Raw genomic sequence first — 17141 nt, 5'->3', positions numbered from 1 at the left:
TACAATTTGAGACTGAATTATCTAACAATAAGTAAAAACTGGACAGGCTAAATAAAAATATGGTCAGTCACCTACTTTTTCTGGCCATTTTTAATCTGGAAAACACAACGTAGAAACTTGTTTAGTCACATGACAGTTTTTTCTTACACTGTACTTAATCTAGTTGATGTGAAGGTATACAACGGAATGAAATGTTGCAGTAAAAATAAGAACAGAAATTACAGCACACTTTGTTTTAACGGCTTTCTGGAGACATTTCAGAAGTATTTTAGAAACTCTAGATCAAAAGACTGTCAGATTTACTTTGCTTTGTTATCCTTCCTCCTGTTCTTTTCCTTCAACTCTTTTTGAACTGTAGCTCGCCAGGCTCCTCTGTCCGTGGAATTCTCCCAGCAAGTATATTGGACCGGGTTGCCATTCCTGCTCCAGGGAATCTTCCCCACCTAAGGATGGAACTGGTGTCTCCTGCATTAGCAGACAGAGTCTTTACAACTGCATCACCTAAGATCCTTGTGCTTTGTTATATGAGAACCTAAAAGACAAACCTCTTGGTATATGAAAAATCGAGAATTAATGGTTACTATAACGGACGGTATACAAAAGTGAATTTGGAATCATTGTATTAAAGATTTTACTTTAAATCGAGACATGTATCAGACAGAGGTAAAGAACTGTTTATACATGAAATCAAATCCAGAGGAATTACAAATTTTCGTTCATTCCGAAGATTTTGTCTGGGTATTCCTTGCTTAGTTGTCGTCGTGCAGCTACAGTTGATGCATAGATGACGTATCCCCAGGAGAGCAATACGACCGCGAGGAGCAACTAGGAAATGCAAGAGTAGGAGTGAAAACAACCTGTGAGTGGCACGTCCTCCCGGCCCCCATCAGGTTGCCGCGCACGTTGCTAAGGTGGGGATTTTAGTGACAAACTCGAATAAATGTGTTTCCGGAAGCGAGTTCACCCAGTAGCCCTTACGTAAGAAGCGGAAGACCGTGTCCTCCAGGAAGAGGCGGAGTCGAGGTTAGGGAGTGAAAGGCTTAATTCAAGAATGGATTTTAGAGTTTCTGGGCGCTGAAGATATAGGGGACCTTCCACCCGCGGGCCTCGAACGTAGAACCCCGTGGAGGCCCACCAAGCCCAATACCTACCGCGGAATAAATCCGGTCTAGGGTGCGGCGACTCACTGGCTTCATGGTAAGGCGGTGGCGGTGGTCCGCGGGCACGGGCGGAAGCCGCAGGCCCTACTGTAACCTGTGGGGCGGTGGCTGCCGGGCGGCGGCAGCCATCTTTCAGCCGGGCGCGAGCGCCCGCCCACTCGCCTCCCCGCGCGTTTCCCATCAGCCCGGCCGGCCTCTTCCGCCCGGAGCTGGGGGGGGGGGGGGCGGTGTCACGTGCCCGGGGGCCTAGCCCGCTTTAAGGGGAGGAAGGGAGAGAAACGAGAAAATAACGTTGGAGATGGGTTTGTTTTGCCGCTGTGAGGGAGAGGCTTGACTCGTCAACCGGTCTTTCAGGTGTAGAGCAGTATTAATGCGAGATAAGGTACCGTCATGTGCATTTAAAAGTTTATTTGGAAAAATAATCCACGGTTTAAGTATTACGCCGACGTCTAGCACTGAAAGAATTAATGTTTCTAACCGGATAACCACGGTAACCAGGTAGCTCGTGTATTCACCTTTTAGAGTACAACCTGCTTTTATATAACTGACGAGTCGTTGTGGGACTTCCTGTTACTGGAGTTTCTTAAAAGTTTTTGAGAACGCAATGGCTTGTTGATATCAGCTACTTTTAAGAAGAAATAACGTGGCACGAATTACCCGGCATAATGTAGCTGCCAATTAGCAAGTGCTCATCGAGCGTTTGTATGCTTAGAACTGTAGCACGATCAAATATGAAGCCAAAGGATGGGGTTTGGCACGCGGGCCGTTTTACCAAGTTCAGCTCTAGAATGTTCGGGATGCTTATATTTGAAGCGAAGAATGGGACAACCGGGCTGCGTCAGGCACCAGACGTTTTGTTTCTGTAATCTAAGCTATCACCTAAACAGGGTTTTAATACATATTTCGGAGAGCAGGTAAGGAAAAGACGTTATCTGTTTCGGGAAGATTTCAATTCCCACTGATTTTACGTCAGATGATAATTCATCCTGACTGGAGTTGATCTCTCAAAATTGATTTGGGATTCCATTGGAATCCTGGTGGTGGTTCTTAACTTTTCAGTCCAAGTACATTCCCTTCCGGATAACTCGGTTCATTAATCGAACACCAGAGATAGTTTGAGTAACTTCTCGCAGAATTTGGCAAGGTTTAAATGAGACCCCAGCCCTTGTGGCTCAGCTAGTAAAGAATCCGCCTGCAATGCGGGAGACCTGGGTTCGATCCTTGGGTTGGGAAGATCCGCTGGAGAAGGGGAAGGCTGCCCACTCCAGTATTCTGGCCTGAGGAATTCCCTGGAGGTCTCGCAGAGTCAGACATAACTTTCAAATGAGACCAAGTTAGTTGTGTCTTCCGAGTAAGTCAGAAGCGAACTTTAAGATCCCCTGGTATTTATTCGAGTTGACGGTACGTTAGCGATTTCGTCCTCAGGGGTCACGTCGCTCTCCTTCCGGGAGCGGAGGCAAGTGGGGGAAGGGCCGAGCGCGCGAAGGCCCGCCTTCAGTGCGGGCGTCCTCTACCGCGCATGCGTCACGCGGGCGGGTGCTGTGTTTTGACGCGCTGGAGGCCGGCGAAGTGGGTTTTGGTTTCTGCCCCCGCCCCCTGTCTGCCATTGGTGATGAGCGCTTTACGTCACAGGGGTCGCAGCAACCGCCGGGGTCTCCGCTGTCTCGCGAGGAGGGTGAAGCGCCCCCGCCTACTCCCGCTCCGGAGGGCCGGCGGAGAAGTCGTAGAGTTCGCCTTCGTGGATCCTGCCGTCACCGACCCAGCCTTCTGGGCCGCCGGGAACTGGCCACGAGCGCCCCAGTCCGGCCTGCGCCGGCATCCTCTGAGGTGAGTGAGGTCGGGAACAATGGGGCGCGGGGGTCCGAAGGGGGCCGGGACGGCAGGAGCTCCAGCCTGCAGCGAGGCCCAAGAGCGAGAGGGCTGCGGTCCGGGCCTGAGGCGCCGCGGTGAGCCGGCGGGCCAGGCTCCGGGCGAGCGGCTTCTGCGGCGCACCTGTGGATCCGTGCCGGTGGGCGGGGGAGGGCTGCTTTCCGAGAAGCGCTCCCGAAAGCGCGAGCCCAGCCGCGTACTGGAAGGAGCTTGGTCTCTGGGTGGGGGGGTTGGTGGGGGGAACCCGACACAAAGCACGAAATGTTCGAGTCTTGAGTCGTGGCATCGCTGCTGCCAGAGGTGTGACCTTGGATGGCCCCCTAATCTCTCTGAGCATGTCTGTGAAATGGGAGTAACAGTATTGGAGTTCGTTGTGATTATGTAATGCACGGGGTGCCTACCTTAGATCCTAGCAGGTGGCAGTTCTCAACCAAAGGAAGCGACTGTCTCTGTAACTCTCGTGGTTGTCTGTTACACCCCGTGAACCTGTGACTTCATCCATCGACTCAGTGCATCTCTCTTCACGGGCTACTTTGGTAGACTGGAAGGGGGCAGTAGTGAGGGGAAGCAAACAGTGCTTTGCGAGGAAAAGTGAATAGAATTTTTGGTAGGTAATTTTGAAGTTAATTGAAGATAAATTCAGAAAGAGTTACAGAAGATTTAATAACGGCGAGAGTTGGGGGTTTTGTTTGCTTTTAGTCTCTGGCTTTGGAAGCTATACAGTCAGCCAAAGCAGTCATGTTTAGCTGGAATGGGCGGCTTTAGAGAGTAATGGTTCCCAAGCAGTTCCTTTTATTGTTGGACCTGGAATTAAATTTCGTTGAATCTGGTCAGTGTTTAAATTTTTTAGGGTGTGGTTAGTTGATCGTTTAAATTGTTTGATTTCTTGGTATTGATGATTAGATTGCAGTGCATAGAGGTACACGGTTTCTTTAAGGTCACAAGAGATAAGGTCCCAGATTGTTTATAATAGTTGGGACTGTTTAGTTGATCCACCTGTGAACCCTTTTTAGCCATTTCGGTTAGATACAATAAATACGGTAATGATACTGATATGAGGATCATTCGCTTGTCATCCTGTTGGGCATTTATAATCAGTTAGGGGTGATGGAAATTACAGAAATTAATTTTATCTTCACGTAACATGGGATAACAGTATTAAGTTCTTACTCCCCACCAAGCACTATGCCAAGGGTTTATGTGGAATATATCTCTTCACACAACCACCTTTTCAGGTGGATACTGTTAACACATTTTAGAATTGAGAAAAATGTAAGGTTTTGAGAAATTGACTTTCTGCAGATCACACCACTAATGAGTGTTTTGATTCTCAGCCCTGATTCTGCGTTAGAATTAACATCACTCCATGAAAACATCACTCTGTCAAATTTTTAAAATGTGAGGTGTTTTTAAATGTCCAGTCTATGGTCTAATTTAGATTTCCAGCCTCCTGCCTCTTTTTATCAGCCTCCACCTGCCATCCCTCCCCCCAGTTCTAAAGATGATACATTTTATTTAGAATTCGGGAGGCAGTTAAGGGGAAGGGTTCAGAAGAACTGATTAATCTTCTCTTCTTGGGGAAATTAATTTGAAGTCCTAATTCCTAGAGTACTAGGATAGAGAAACTTTTATTGTCATCAGGTCTGCCTTTGCTGCCTAACCCAGAATTCTTCCAGCAAAACTACAAATTTTTTTTTTTTTCCAATATATATTTGTTTTGCTCTGCTGGATCTTAGTTGCATGTGGGATATAGTTGGCTGGTTTGGTATTGAACTCAGGCCCCTTACTCATTGGGAGCGCAGAGTCTTAGCCCCTGGACCACCAGAGAAGTCCCCCAAATCTTTAAATCTGTCCCCTTGCTATCTCTGTTTTATGCCTTAATTTGTATTTTTGAAACAGCTTTGTTGAGATATAATTTATATTTCATCTATAAAATTCACTTCTTTAAAATTTATAATACAGTGGTTTTTAATGTGTTTATGGAGTATATTTCTTCAGTTATAATTGAACATTTTCATCATCCTGGAAAGAAACCTTTATAATCCCTACCCAGGCTTCCCCTACACACACCCAGCAATCACTAGTCTGCTGCTGCTGCTGCTAAATCTCTTCAGTCGTGTCTGACTCTGTGCGACTCCATAGACGGCAGCCCACCAAGGCTCCGCCATCCCTGGGATTCTCCAGGCAAGAACACTGGAGTGTGTTGCCATTTCCTTCTCCAGTGCGTGAAAGTGAAATTGCCAGGTAGTGTCCGACTCTTAGCGACCCTATAGACTGCAGTCCACCAGGCTTCTCTGTCCATGGGGTTTTCCAGGCAAGAGTACTGGAGTGGGGTGCCATTGCCTTCTCTGAATCACTAATTTCTATCAGTTCTCCTGTTCTGTACATTTCATATAAAATAGCATATAATGTGATATTTTGTGATTGATAATGAAAAGATTTGTCCATGTTGTAGCATACATCAGTACTTTGTTCCTTTTTATTGTCAAATATTCCATTGTATGGATATACCGCATTGTATGGGTATACCACAGGTGGAGGCAGCCTCCACCTGCCAGCACCACCACCCTGCCTTGCACCCCCAGTTGTAAATATGATAAATTTTAGAATTCATCAGTTGATGAGCATTTGACACTTTTTAGCTATTAAAACACTTTTTAGCTTCCCAAGTGGCACTAGTGGTAAAGAACCCACCTGCCAATATTGGAGATTTAAGGGACACGGGTTCTTTCCCTGGGTCAGGAAGATCCCCTGGAGGAGGGCTCGGCAACCCCCTCCAGTATTCTTGCTTGGAGAATCCCATGGATAGGGGAGCCTGGCAGGCTACAGTCCCTTGGGTCGCAGAGAGTCAGAACTTAAGCAACTTAGCAACAATGGCTGTTCATTTAAAAGTTTTTGTGTGGGCATGTGGTTTTGTTTCTTTTGGATAGATAGATGTAAAATTGCTAGGTCATGTGGTAATTCTACTTTATTTGAATTAGCACATATTTTTAGTATTTAGTGGTGATTTACATTCATTGCCATTGTATGATGATTTACATGAATACCATTCTTTATAGCTAAAGAAACTCCTGTGTAGAAATAGGAAACAGAACTAAGGATTTTTTTCGTTTTACCTACTATACATAATGTTACTCATCATTCTTTATACACTTGTGCTGTCAAATTGGTTAACAGGCTTATAAAACTAGGGAAAGGAGGACTAAAATTCCATCTTAAAAAACGTATAATTAGTGAAATTTTGTTTTATTTGAACTTAGAATTATCAAATAATTTTCTTTAATAAATTCATTCTGGGTTGTAAATCTTTGTGTGACCTGGAAATGTTTAGTAAACACCAAAATTCTGTATTCCAGAAAAACAAATAAAGGTAAACTGTATTACCTAGAAATTCTCCAGTTGTTTTAAAAGTCTAGTGATTTCTTATATAGAGAGGCAAACTAAAGTCCAGAGTTAATGTGGATTTCTCCAGTTGACAGAGTTAGTTTTTGGTGAAACCTGGTCATCATCAGTCCAGATCTGATGCCCTCTCCACTCTTTTCCCTAATGGCCACAGAGTCTCTTAACAGTTTTTATTTTTAAAAGATTTCCCCCCCTGAGTCAGAGAATTTAAAAATATGAGAAGTAGGGGGAAATGCTGAGAAATTTATGTCATTGTTTTCAGAGTTTAAATACATTTGCAAAAATGCAACTAGTATTAATATATTTATAATTCTCTTCTGTTTAAGAACAGTGGTAATTTTTGCATTCCCACTGTAGAAGACAGAGGACTGGAGGTATTTGGACCCCCTTGAAGAAACTCATTTAGCATTGATTGGTTTCCTATTAAGATACAGCTCTGAGAAAGCTAAGATGCACTAGGTGAGCAAGTTAATTTGAAGTCTGTGGTGAAATACTTATATTCTGCAATCACAGATTTTTGTTGTGGGTTTTGTTTTCTGTTAGAGCTAGATATGGCCAGTGAGTCTCTCATTTAGAAAATTACAGTTTTATTATTTGACTAGATAGCAGTTGACTGGTCATGAGACTTCCTGTGATAGAAGAGGTGGAGAAAGATGGATAATAGGCCCAGGAAAATATAGAAAAAACTAACATTTAATATTTATAAAATGATTAGTATAGAAAGCAACTAAACAGGGAACAAGGCCCAGATGTAATGCAACTAGATTTCAGTTCTTGAAAATTCATTTAGTAAGTTATGGGCCAATGTAAACTGGTAAATTTCAAGAAAACAACGAATTTTTTAGATTCTAGTGAGAATAGATAAGGGGAGGAGTCTGAAAGCATGATTTCAAGATACTTTGTGAGTGACTAGATTAAACAAAGGTGAAGAAAAGCTTCTTAGGGATACTGAAAGGAGTCAGTGATGAACTGAATATAGTAACAATAGTAACAGTAGTTAACATTTACTTAGCAGTTGCTGTAAACCAGGGGACTGGCCTTGAATGCTTTTACAGTTATTTCATTTATTTTTTATTTATTTATTTTTCAACTTTAAAGTTTTTTTTTTTTTTTTTAATTTTAAAATCTTTAATTCTTACATGCGTTCCCAAACATGAAACCCCCTCCCACCTCCCTCCCCATAACATCTCTCTGGGTCATCCCCATGCACCAGCCCCAAGCATGCTGTATCCTCAGTTATTTCATTTAATAATTTTCACTAACAGGTCTTTTTTGAGTTTGAAAGAATCATCCACAGAACTGTTTCAAGTAGGGGAACTTTATGGTGTACAAATTTTCTCACTAAAGCTGTTTTTAAAAGTACATATATAATATCACAAACAAAACAAGTAGTCCATATTGTTTGGAGTGTATGTATGAAAGATATAAAACCATACATAGAAATAACTGAGAATTGTGATATTTTTGGTTTTTGTTTTCTGGAGAAGGATGGGCTTGGGGGAGTGACACATAAAGGGACGGTTTAAAAAATCTGGAATAACCATGAGAAAATGTTAGTTGCTAAATCTGAGTGGTGGATATTTGGCTGCTTGGTATATTTTCTTTTGCACTTTATTGTATATATCAAATTTTCCTCAAATTATCTTTTAAAAAGGAATAATAGCATAGTATAGAATATTTGAGAGCTTACTATGTACCAGGCACTTTTTCTAAGACCTTTTTCTTTTTTTAAACATCTTCACAAATCCTGTGAGGTAGGTTCTAGTATTAGTGCTTATCAGATGAAATTGAAGCATAAGGATAATAACTAGTCTATAATCATACTGGTAGTGTGGAACCTGGATATGAACCAGGAAATCTGACTTTAGAGCTTGTGCTTTAAGTACTGTATTACTATGCTACGCTGTCTCTTTATGTTACAGACATGTACTACTTTTCACTGAAGTATGTTTCAGTCATTTGCATTTTTTTCAGATTTAGTCATTTCACTTTTATCAGGTTACTGATGTATTTTTTTCCCTTTTACAGATAATGGCATCAGCCGCTAAGGAATTTAAAATGGACAACTTTTCACCTAAAGCTGGCACTAGCAAATTGCAACAGACAGTACCAGCTGATGCATCTCCTGATTCTAAGTGTCCTATATGCTTGGATAGATTTGATAATGTGTCTTACTTAGATCGCTGTTTACATAAGTTCTGTTTTCGCTGTGTTCAGGAGTGGTCAAAAAACAAAGCTGAATGCCCACTGTGTAAGCAGCCCTTTGATTCTATTTTTCATTCTGTGAGGGCCGAAGATGACTTCAAGGAATATGTCCTAAGACCTTCGTACAATGGCTCTTTTGCTACTCCTGATGTCCGACGATTCCGCTATCGCACAACTATGACAAGGGAACGAAGTGCTTCTGTTTATTCACCTAGCAGTACCGTGAATAGAAGAACAACAACTCCACCAGACAGTGGAGTATTATTTGAAGGGTTAAGCATTTCAGCAAGACCTAGAGATGGTGAAATTCCTCCATTTATGAGACAGATTTCAATAAGGCCAACTACTACAGATGAGAGATCTTTGCGGAAAATTCAAGAACAGGATATCATTAATTTTAGGCGAACTCTCTATCGTGCTGGTGCTCGAGTTAGAAATATTGAAGATGGTGGTCGCTACAGGGACATTTCAGCTGAATTTTTCCGTAGAAATCCAGCTTGCCTTCACAGATTAGTCCCCTGGTTAAAACGTGAACTGACAGTTCTCTTTGGAGCTCATGGATCTTTAGTGAATATCGTCCAGCACATCATCATGAGTAATGTTACTCGCTATGACTTGGAGAGTCAGGCATTTGTGTCTGATTTGAGGCCATTTTTGCTTAATCGGACTGAGCATTTTATACATGAATTTATCAGTTTTGCTCGCTCTCCATTTAACATGGCCGCCTTTGATCAGCATGCTAATTATGATTGCCCTGCTCCTTCATATGAAGAAGGTAGCCATTCTGATTCTTCAGTCATAACGATATCTCCAGATGAAGCTGAGACCCAAGAGCTGGATGTTAATGTAGCCACTGTTAGTCAAGCACCATGGGATGATGAAACTCCAGGACCTTCTTACTCAAGCTCAGAACAGGTGCATGCTGCCATGTCTTCCCTTTTAAATACTTCTGACAGTTCAGATGAAGAACTTGTAACAGCAAGAGCAACATCTCAGATACAAGGAGTACAGACCAATGAGGACCTAAATAATGACAGTGATTCTTCTTCAGATAACTGTGTCATTGTTGGATTTGTTAAGCCACTAGCTGAGAGGACCCCAGAACTTGTTGAACTGTCCTCTGATTCTGAGGTGGAGTTAGGTTCTTATGAGAAAATGGAGACCATGAAGACACAAGAACAAGAGCAGTCTTACAGCTCTGGTGATAGTGACGTTAGCAGATGTTCATCTCCACGCTCTGTCGTTGGAAAGGATGAGCAAATAAGTAAAGGTCGTTGTGATTCTGGTACAAAAATCAACTCAAAGAAGGAAGAGAAACGATCTATATCATTGTCCTCTCTCAGAGACCTGAGCTCATCCCTCAGAGGAGACAGAGTTTATTCCCCATATACCCGCAGACACAGAAAGAGGGGAAGATCGAGAAGTTCAGATTCACATTCCCAGAGTAGGAGTGGGCATGATCAGAAGAACCGTAGAAAGCATCATGGGAAGAAAAGAATGAAAGGCAAGCGATCCAGAAGCAGGGAGAGTAGTAGACCTAGAGGTAGAAGAGACAAAAAGAGATCAAGAACCAGAGATAGCAGTTGGTCAAGAAGAAGCCAAACTCTGTCTCTAAGTAGTGAAAGCTCTAGCAGATCAAGGTCTCGTAGCAGTGATCATGGTAAAAGAAGATCACGGAGCAGAAATCGAGATCGTTACTATTTGAGAAATAATTATGGCAGCAGATACAAGTGGGAGTATACTTACTATAGTAGGAACAAGGACAGGGATGGCTACGAGTCATCTTACAGGAGAAGGACTCTGTCCAGAGCTCACTATTCCAGACAATCGTCAAGTCCAGAACTTAGAATTCAGTCCTTTTCTGAAAGAACAAATGCTCGGAAGAAAAATAATCACAGTGAAAGGAAATACTACTACTATGAAAGGCATAGATCGAGGAGCCTATCTAGTAGTAGGTCAAAGACTGCATCTACAGGGCCTGACCGGATGAGAAATGAAAAGCCTGGTGGGAAACGAAAATACAAAACACGGCATTTGGAGGGGACCAGTGATGTTGCTCAACCATCTCATGAATTTGCTTCTAAAGTAAAGGAAGGTCATTATTCAAAATCTTCATCAAAATTGGATGGAGGCTACAAAAATGAGAGTGATAGCTTTTCAGATAGCCGGTCATCAGACAGAGAGACAAAGCACAAGAGGAGAAAAAGGAGGACCCGCAGCCTGAGTGTAGAGATAGTTTATGAAGGGAAAGCTACCGATACAACCAGACACCATAAAAAGAAAAAGAAGAAACATAAGAGGAAGCATAAGAAACACCATGGTGATAATGCTCCACATTCCCCAGTGGTGATTACCATTGACAGTGACAGTGATAAAGACTGTGAAGTAAAGGAGGATATAGAATGTGACTCTAGTGGTCCTCAAGGCCCTCTCCAAAGTGAAGTTTTGGCTCCTTTTGAATCTAAAGATGTAGTTACAATAGAAGATGAATTTGGTGTCCTGAGCAAGGAGTGTGATATTACCATACTTAATAACAACTTGAATAATGCCAATAAAACTGTGGATAATATACCACCCCAGGCAGCTTCAATTGAACAAACTCTTGATGTAAGAGAAGAGAGCACCTTGGCCTCTGATTTGGAGAACCAACCCAGTAATGTCTCTTTTCAGACTGAGCCATTAAGGACATCATCGTTAATGTCAGTGTCTCTTGGTAGAGACCATGATGTGTCTTAAAACTGCCAAAGCATCTCTTTGAGAATTCTGATGGTATAAAAAGAGAAGAAAAAAGAACAGTGTCATCTAGTGCAGTCTGTTTAGAGATGACACTTCGTGAAAACTCTTTTCCCTCTTAAAAATATTTTGTGATTTTTTTTTTTTGGTGTTAAAAAAAAATTTGTAAAAATCATTATTTGTTCAAAAAGTATGTATGTTCCACCCTCAGAGATATGCACTTTCAAGTGAAGAAAATGATATTGCTAGCAGTTTATTTAAAACTTGGGATCATTTTTAAATAAAAAATAAAAATTTTAGAAGTTATTTCGTAAAGCCATATGGTATTGCCATATTTTTAAAGTAGCCAATGAGTATTTTTGAATTTCTTTTTGAGAGTATTCTGGAAATGTGTTATAAGCTAGAAGAATCCCTTTGGACAGTCTTTATTTTTCTTCTTAAAAATTTGTATGATTCAAAACCATTTCTTCAGGTTAAATTGAGGCATTTTAATCTGCACAGCTTATCTTGACATCTGCCAAAAGAAAAATTTAAATATTTCCTTTATATACTTGTTTATCTGGACTGCCAGTAAAGCAAATGTGTATTCAACAAAAGAAAAAAATAAAACAGTAACACTTTAAAACAATCCATAAATTTTTTTTATGCAGTATTTTTTAAATCATTTTAGTGGAGCTAAAATCTTGTAAATAGTTAAGGCTATCCTTGTGTTATAAATACTGAATTTCACAGTTTTAATGTGAACTGCATTTAACCTCAAACAGTTTTAATGATTATTTTAGTTCTTTGATTATGAAGAGTATCTTGTTTTCTGTCTTCAAAATGCAGTTACAGCTTACTAAAAACAAAACAAAACCCTTGCCTGATTTCTTTTACTTAAATAGTTCTTTTACACAAAAGAGGGCTGTGTTTGTGTTCTTCTGTTTCAGAGGTGATAAAAACTGCTCAGTATTGGTAGCCTGATTGATGTACTTTGGGCACCTCATGCGAAGAGTTGACTAATTGGAAAAGACTTTGATGCTGGGAGGGATTGGGGGCAGGAGAAGAAGGGGACGACCGAGGATGAGATGGCTAGATGGCATCACTGACCCGATGGACGTGAGTCTGAGTGAACTCTGGGAGTTGGTGATGGACAGGGAGGACTGGTGTGCTGCGATTCATGGGGTCGCAAAGAGTCGGACACGACTGAGTGACTGAACGAACTGATTGATGTAGGATTGATTGCCAGTGAACAGTGGAACTTGGATTAGGTCTAAATTTAGGTGTCACTTTGCCTGGCTCCCTGCTATGTTCGTTGATTGTTCAACAGAAATTAGAATGCCTGCTGTGTGGCAGGTTCTGTTTTAGGTTTTTAGAGATTCGATGACAGAACAAAGCAGGTATGTTCCCTGTCCTCATGGGATATTTATGTATATATATATATAAACATTACAGACTATAAGTTATCTAGAGAGAAAGTATAATTTCCTATAAGAGCATACAGTGGGGGCCTAATCTTAGATGGAAGTGATGGTTGAGAAAAGTAGCTATTAAGCAGGAGCAGAGTTAGTAAAGGAGATGTACAGAAATCCAGGGGTGAAAAGGAGTCTGGTATATTCCGGGAATTAAGGCAGGTTTTATTAAGGGACAAGAGTATGGGACCAAGCTTTGTAGGCTGTGCTTAGCCTACGGGCAGTAGGAAACTGGTTTAAAGTGATGAAAATCTAAAGTTGATATTGACAGTTTTGGTAAGCTCAGACATTGAGAGGTTGTGGGATGATTATAGTTAATCAAGAAATATGAAATTATGAAATGACTAATTTTTCTTAAGTATGTAAGTGCTTAAAAATGTAAGTGTTGTTTTATTGCACATTCTGCTTTTGCATAGTATTTTAATGAAAAAGCTCAAAGCACTAGTGGAAAGCCATCTTCATACATGGCACCATTACATCATTCTGTTCCGGCCCCAAATTTCCAAGTCTTTGATTCTTTTTTCTCCTTCAGCCTTCTCATGCAATCAGTAAATCCTGGTTACTAGATATTTTTCTAATGTTTCTAATGTGTCTGTACCATCATCCAGTCTAGAGAGCCCAGATCTCTTCACTTGTGCTACCATAATGGGTCTGCCTGCATCCACTAGTTGCCTCCATCCATTCTTGATACAGCTTTCAAAAGACCTTTACAAACATTTTTTATCATTTCATTCTACTTAAAATCCTTCAGTAGCTTCCTGTTATTCTTAGGATATCTATTAAAAGGAAACAAACGTCCAAAAACATATGAATTACAAACTTCTGCGTCATTAGAGACTCTAGTCCATCTTCAGCTTTTCTCTCACTTCATTTGTGCCTTGGCCTCACTGACACGCTTTGGGTCTGCGTGTGTGCTGCTCCCCACTAATTCACAGCCTTCATGCATATCAGTTTTCTTCTACTGGAAACTAAACTCTGGCTAAACTAGGTTAGTGTTAGTGTGCCCTTCCATCCATTCCTGTCAATCATTCGCTCTTCAACAACCCTGGATTCCTTTAGAGCATGCATCACTGGTTGCAGTTGGTTACTAATGTCCTCTTTCTCACCACTTCCCTTGTGGCTCAGCTCGTAAAGAATCCGCCTGCAGTGCAGGAGACCTGGGTTTGAAACCTGGGTTGCGAAAAATCCCTGGAGAAGGGAAAGGCTACCCATTCCAGTATCCTGGCTTGGAGAATTCCACAGACTGTATAGTCCATGGGGTTGCCGAGAGTCAGACACAACTGACTGACTTTATTTTCTCTCTCACCATTCTGAAAGTTCTTTGGCAACTGTGTGTCTGCTGTAATCCCTTTTCTTTCACATAGGATATGCTTAAAACCCTTACTGGGTGGAGGTATAGGTGCTGGAGATTTTAAAAATTGCCTGAGACCTGCTTTCATGAAGCTACATAATAAGCTTTCAACCAAACATTACATTCACATAGCTTATTCATCCAAATCTATTGTCAACGAGTAATTTTCTATTACCTCAGGATTTAGTTTTTGGGACTTATTTGTGTAAAGGAAATGCAAGCATTTGTGCTTGTACTGATGCTGTGATAAATAGGAAAACTTACTGCTTCTTAGTCTAAATAGTTAAATTCAGCCTTAGCTCGGGGAAGGTAATCCAAGGGCTTTCCTAACGCATCTAGTCTAATAATGGGTGGTGTGTACAAAAGGGCGAGGGTTTATGCAAGGTCATTTCATGGCCTTTGCTTATTGGGAATTATTCTTCCATCATGGAGAATAATTTCAGTCCCCTCTAGCATAGGCTGCAGACAGTTGAGCTAGCCAGTAACGTGTCTGTGAACTTGGAAAGTTTTTTCAGAAGGTGCTTTTGGGTGCTGAAAACCACCACCCATTGTCCCTACCAGTGATGTCAGGGGATGAGAAATGGGAAGGGGTTCTTCACAGAAAACAGATTTCATCAGTATTCAGAGCGTGGATCCATTTCTAACACTAAGCTCAATAGACCTTTGTACTAATGAAATGGTGACTGATTAATCACTCTGATAATGTAGAGACCAGAATTTGTATAGGTCTGTCTGGTAATTGGTGCCTTTAGGAAAACCCACGGGCATCTGAATCATGATCATGTAACCTACCCTCAAATGGTCCAGAAAAAATACATAGTTGGAGAGGAATAATGATAAATTGTGGGAAAATTTAAGGTGAACGAGGGTAAAATACAGGAATTCTCTGTACTTTTTTTTTTTAGTAATTTTTGTGTAAGGATGAAGTAATTTCAAAATGAAAGTGCCTCCAGGCCTTCAGGGTTGCCTGCATATGAGAATATATTAGTTACCAGCCTTGGATATTTTCCAAAAGGGGGCAAAAATGACAAAAGAAACGTGACTGTTAAAGCCACTTTCTCTTCAGGAAAGTAGAAGTCACTAGACAGTTTATAAGGCTAGACCTGTTGAAAGTGAGGGTCTTGTCTGAGATACACAGTTAACTACTCTTGGTTCCATGCTCAGAAGCAAGCTTGTGAGGGTATAAAACCAAAGGAGAGTTTGCTTAATTTTTGAAATTTTGAATGGGTGGGAGACAAGATTTTGGGGAAGGAGCTCCTAGAAGGAAATGGCAACCCACTCCAGTATTCTTGCCTGGAAAATTCCATGGACAGAGGAGCCTGGCAGGTTACAGTCCGTGGGGTCGCAAAGAGTCAAGACACAAGTGGGCACATGCAGACATACTTCTAGAATGGGGAAAGTTGAGAAAGGGGAGGGACAACTGGCGAAGCAAAATGGAGAGGGGGTGGTTGCAGGACGCAGGTACGTGAACTAGTAGCTGCAGAAGGAAGTAAAAATGCACAGAGACATTGGTGGGTAGATGGCTGTGCTGAAGTGGTTCATTATCTGAAGCCTCTCCAGGAAGCAGGAAGCGGTGCCATCCTCTGAGAAAGATAGGTGGTCAACAGGATTGGGCTTGAGGAGCGGAGTGGAAAATGCTGCTTAAGGGGTGGGAAGGGGTTAGCCACGAATTGCTGGTGAGTGGGGAGGCCTCAGGGTGATAGTGGGATGTTTATGGGGCCCTGAAGCTTGCGATTTTGCTCTGGTAGCATTCAACTGTGTGGAAATAGAAGCAGAAGTTAAAGTTGGACATGGAGTATGCCTTCCATGTTTACATAGCACACGAACAAATGGATGGATTTATCTATGGTTAAAGTATCGCTGAAAGTAAGTAGCAAAAGAGAGGGTGGGCTAGGGAGCTGAGTGAGATAAATGTAGTTAAATCGGTGTGTTCTGGCATCTGGGCTGAGTAGGGAAGGAAGTGAAGTTACAAAATGACCGTTAGGGAACAGTGATTGTCAAGGGATTCGTTTTCCAGTGAGGTTCAAGTATGTATATGTGGGGGTACGCCTTTTTCAGAAGACTGAAAAATGTGTTAGAGAATGCCTAATTCTAGCCTTGATTGAAAGTAACCAACATGACTGGAGGTGAAGGTGATTGGATTTGAGGACAATGATCTGTGAGGCTAAGTATTGTCTACATGGAAGAACACTGGGTGATGCTGGGACATAACAGGATGGAGAAGAGAATGGCAGTTGTGCCACAGGTGTCACGTCTCGTCCTTCAAACTACACTCGTTTCTGCTACAGCAGCTGACTCATGCACCAAAGGTGACCAAAGCTTGGGAGATGGCTGCTAAGTCGCTTCAGTCGTGTCCCGACTGTGCGACCCCATAGACGGCAGCCCACCAGGCTCCCCCGTCCCTGGATTCTCCAGGCAAGAACACTGGAGTGGGTTGCCATTTCCTTCTCCAATGCATGAAAGTGAAAAGTGAAAGTGATTAATTTACTCATTTTGAATTTTCAGTCAGTAACTGAATCTTTTAGGTGTTGGGAAACAGTAAGTGGTATATGGCTGTTTTTAAAAGTAATGTTCAGTGTTAAAACGGCACAGAAATTAGTAAATTTTTTCCTACTTTACTTGGGGGATGAGAAGTACCACTGGATCTGTACCTGAGAAAAGCAGGAGGTAAGAGACAGAGAGTTCAACTTAGACCAAGGTCTGAGTCCAAATTCACCCCAGTAGAAACTGGCTGTGATGTTTGCAAGAACGCTAGGTGGTATGCTTTCATATGGACATGGGACAAAATTAAAGCCTCCAGTATTTGCCTGGAGTAGGCTGGCTTCTGTTTCCCTGCAAGGTTGTCTGTACTTCAAATAGGTAACAGTTCTCTCCTAGGCAGGAGGCTATGTCTCCGCTTTCCTATCTGCAAAATTCGTTTCTTCATCAGATGCTGTATACTGTCGTCCAAGACTATGCTAAGTGCTAGGG

The 17141-nt window shown here is 41.8% G+C and overlaps 2 protein-coding genes across 4 annotated transcripts; one reads left to right on the top strand and one right to left on the bottom strand.

The window, feature by feature from the left end:
* Positions 1-75: 75 nt before the first annotated feature.
* On the bottom strand, positions 76-1288 carry SMIM27 (small integral membrane protein 27). The gene is made up of 2 exons (XM_069574173.1): positions 1152-1288; positions 76-825 (listed from the first exon to the last, which is right to left on the bottom strand). Exons 1-2 carry the CDS (start codon positions 1194-1196, stop codon positions 703-705), a joined length of 168 nt encoding a protein of 55 aa, XP_069430274.1. The 5' UTR covers positions 1197-1288; the 3' UTR covers positions 76-702.
* On the top strand, positions 837-12005 carry TOPORS (TOP1 binding arginine/serine rich protein, E3 ubiquitin ligase). Of its 3 annotated transcripts, none has more exons than XM_069574166.1 (3): positions 837-1197; positions 2793-2987; positions 8460-12005. In XM_069574166.1, the coding sequence occupies exons 1-3, from the start codon at positions 1195-1197 to the stop codon at positions 11370-11372; spliced, it is 3111 nt and encodes a 1036-aa protein (XP_069430267.1). In that variant the 5' UTR covers positions 837-1194; the 3' UTR covers positions 11373-12005. The 3 variants fall into 3 exon arrangements, with proteins under 3 accessions (XP_069430267.1, XP_069430268.1, XP_069430266.1); XM_069574167.1 differs by lacking the exon at positions 837-1197 and adding an exon at positions 1366-2074; XM_069574165.1 differs by lacking the exon at positions 837-1197 and adding an exon at positions 1373-1542.
* The last annotated feature ends 5136 nt before the right edge of the window (positions 12006-17141 follow it).

Source organism: Ovis canadensis, chromosome 2 (assembly GCF_042477335.2).
Source record: "Ovis canadensis isolate MfBH-ARS-UI-01 breed Bighorn chromosome 2, ARS-UI_OviCan_v2, whole genome shotgun sequence".
In the NCBI taxonomy this organism is placed as follows: domain Eukaryota; kingdom Metazoa; phylum Chordata; class Mammalia; order Artiodactyla; family Bovidae; genus Ovis; species Ovis canadensis.
The sequence above is the reverse complement of the archived record's forward strand: the minus strand, read 5'-3'. Positions and strand labels throughout refer to the sequence as shown.

Excerpts from the sequence above, each read along its gene's own strand:
- SMIM27 (XM_069574173.1), bottom strand. The coding sequence starts at position 1,196 with ATGAAGCCAGTGAGTCGCCGCACCCTAGACCGGATTTATTCCGCG. Across the intron at positions 826-1,151 it reads TAGACCGGATTTATTCCGCG|TTGCTCCTCGCGGTCGTATT; the intron begins GTAGGTATTGGG and ends TGCATTTCCTAG.
- TOPORS (XM_069574165.1), top strand. Across the intron at positions 2,988-8,459 it reads CTGCGCCGGCATCCTCTGAG|ATAATGGCATCAGCCGCTAA; the intron begins GTGAGTGAGGTC and ends TCCCTTTTACAG.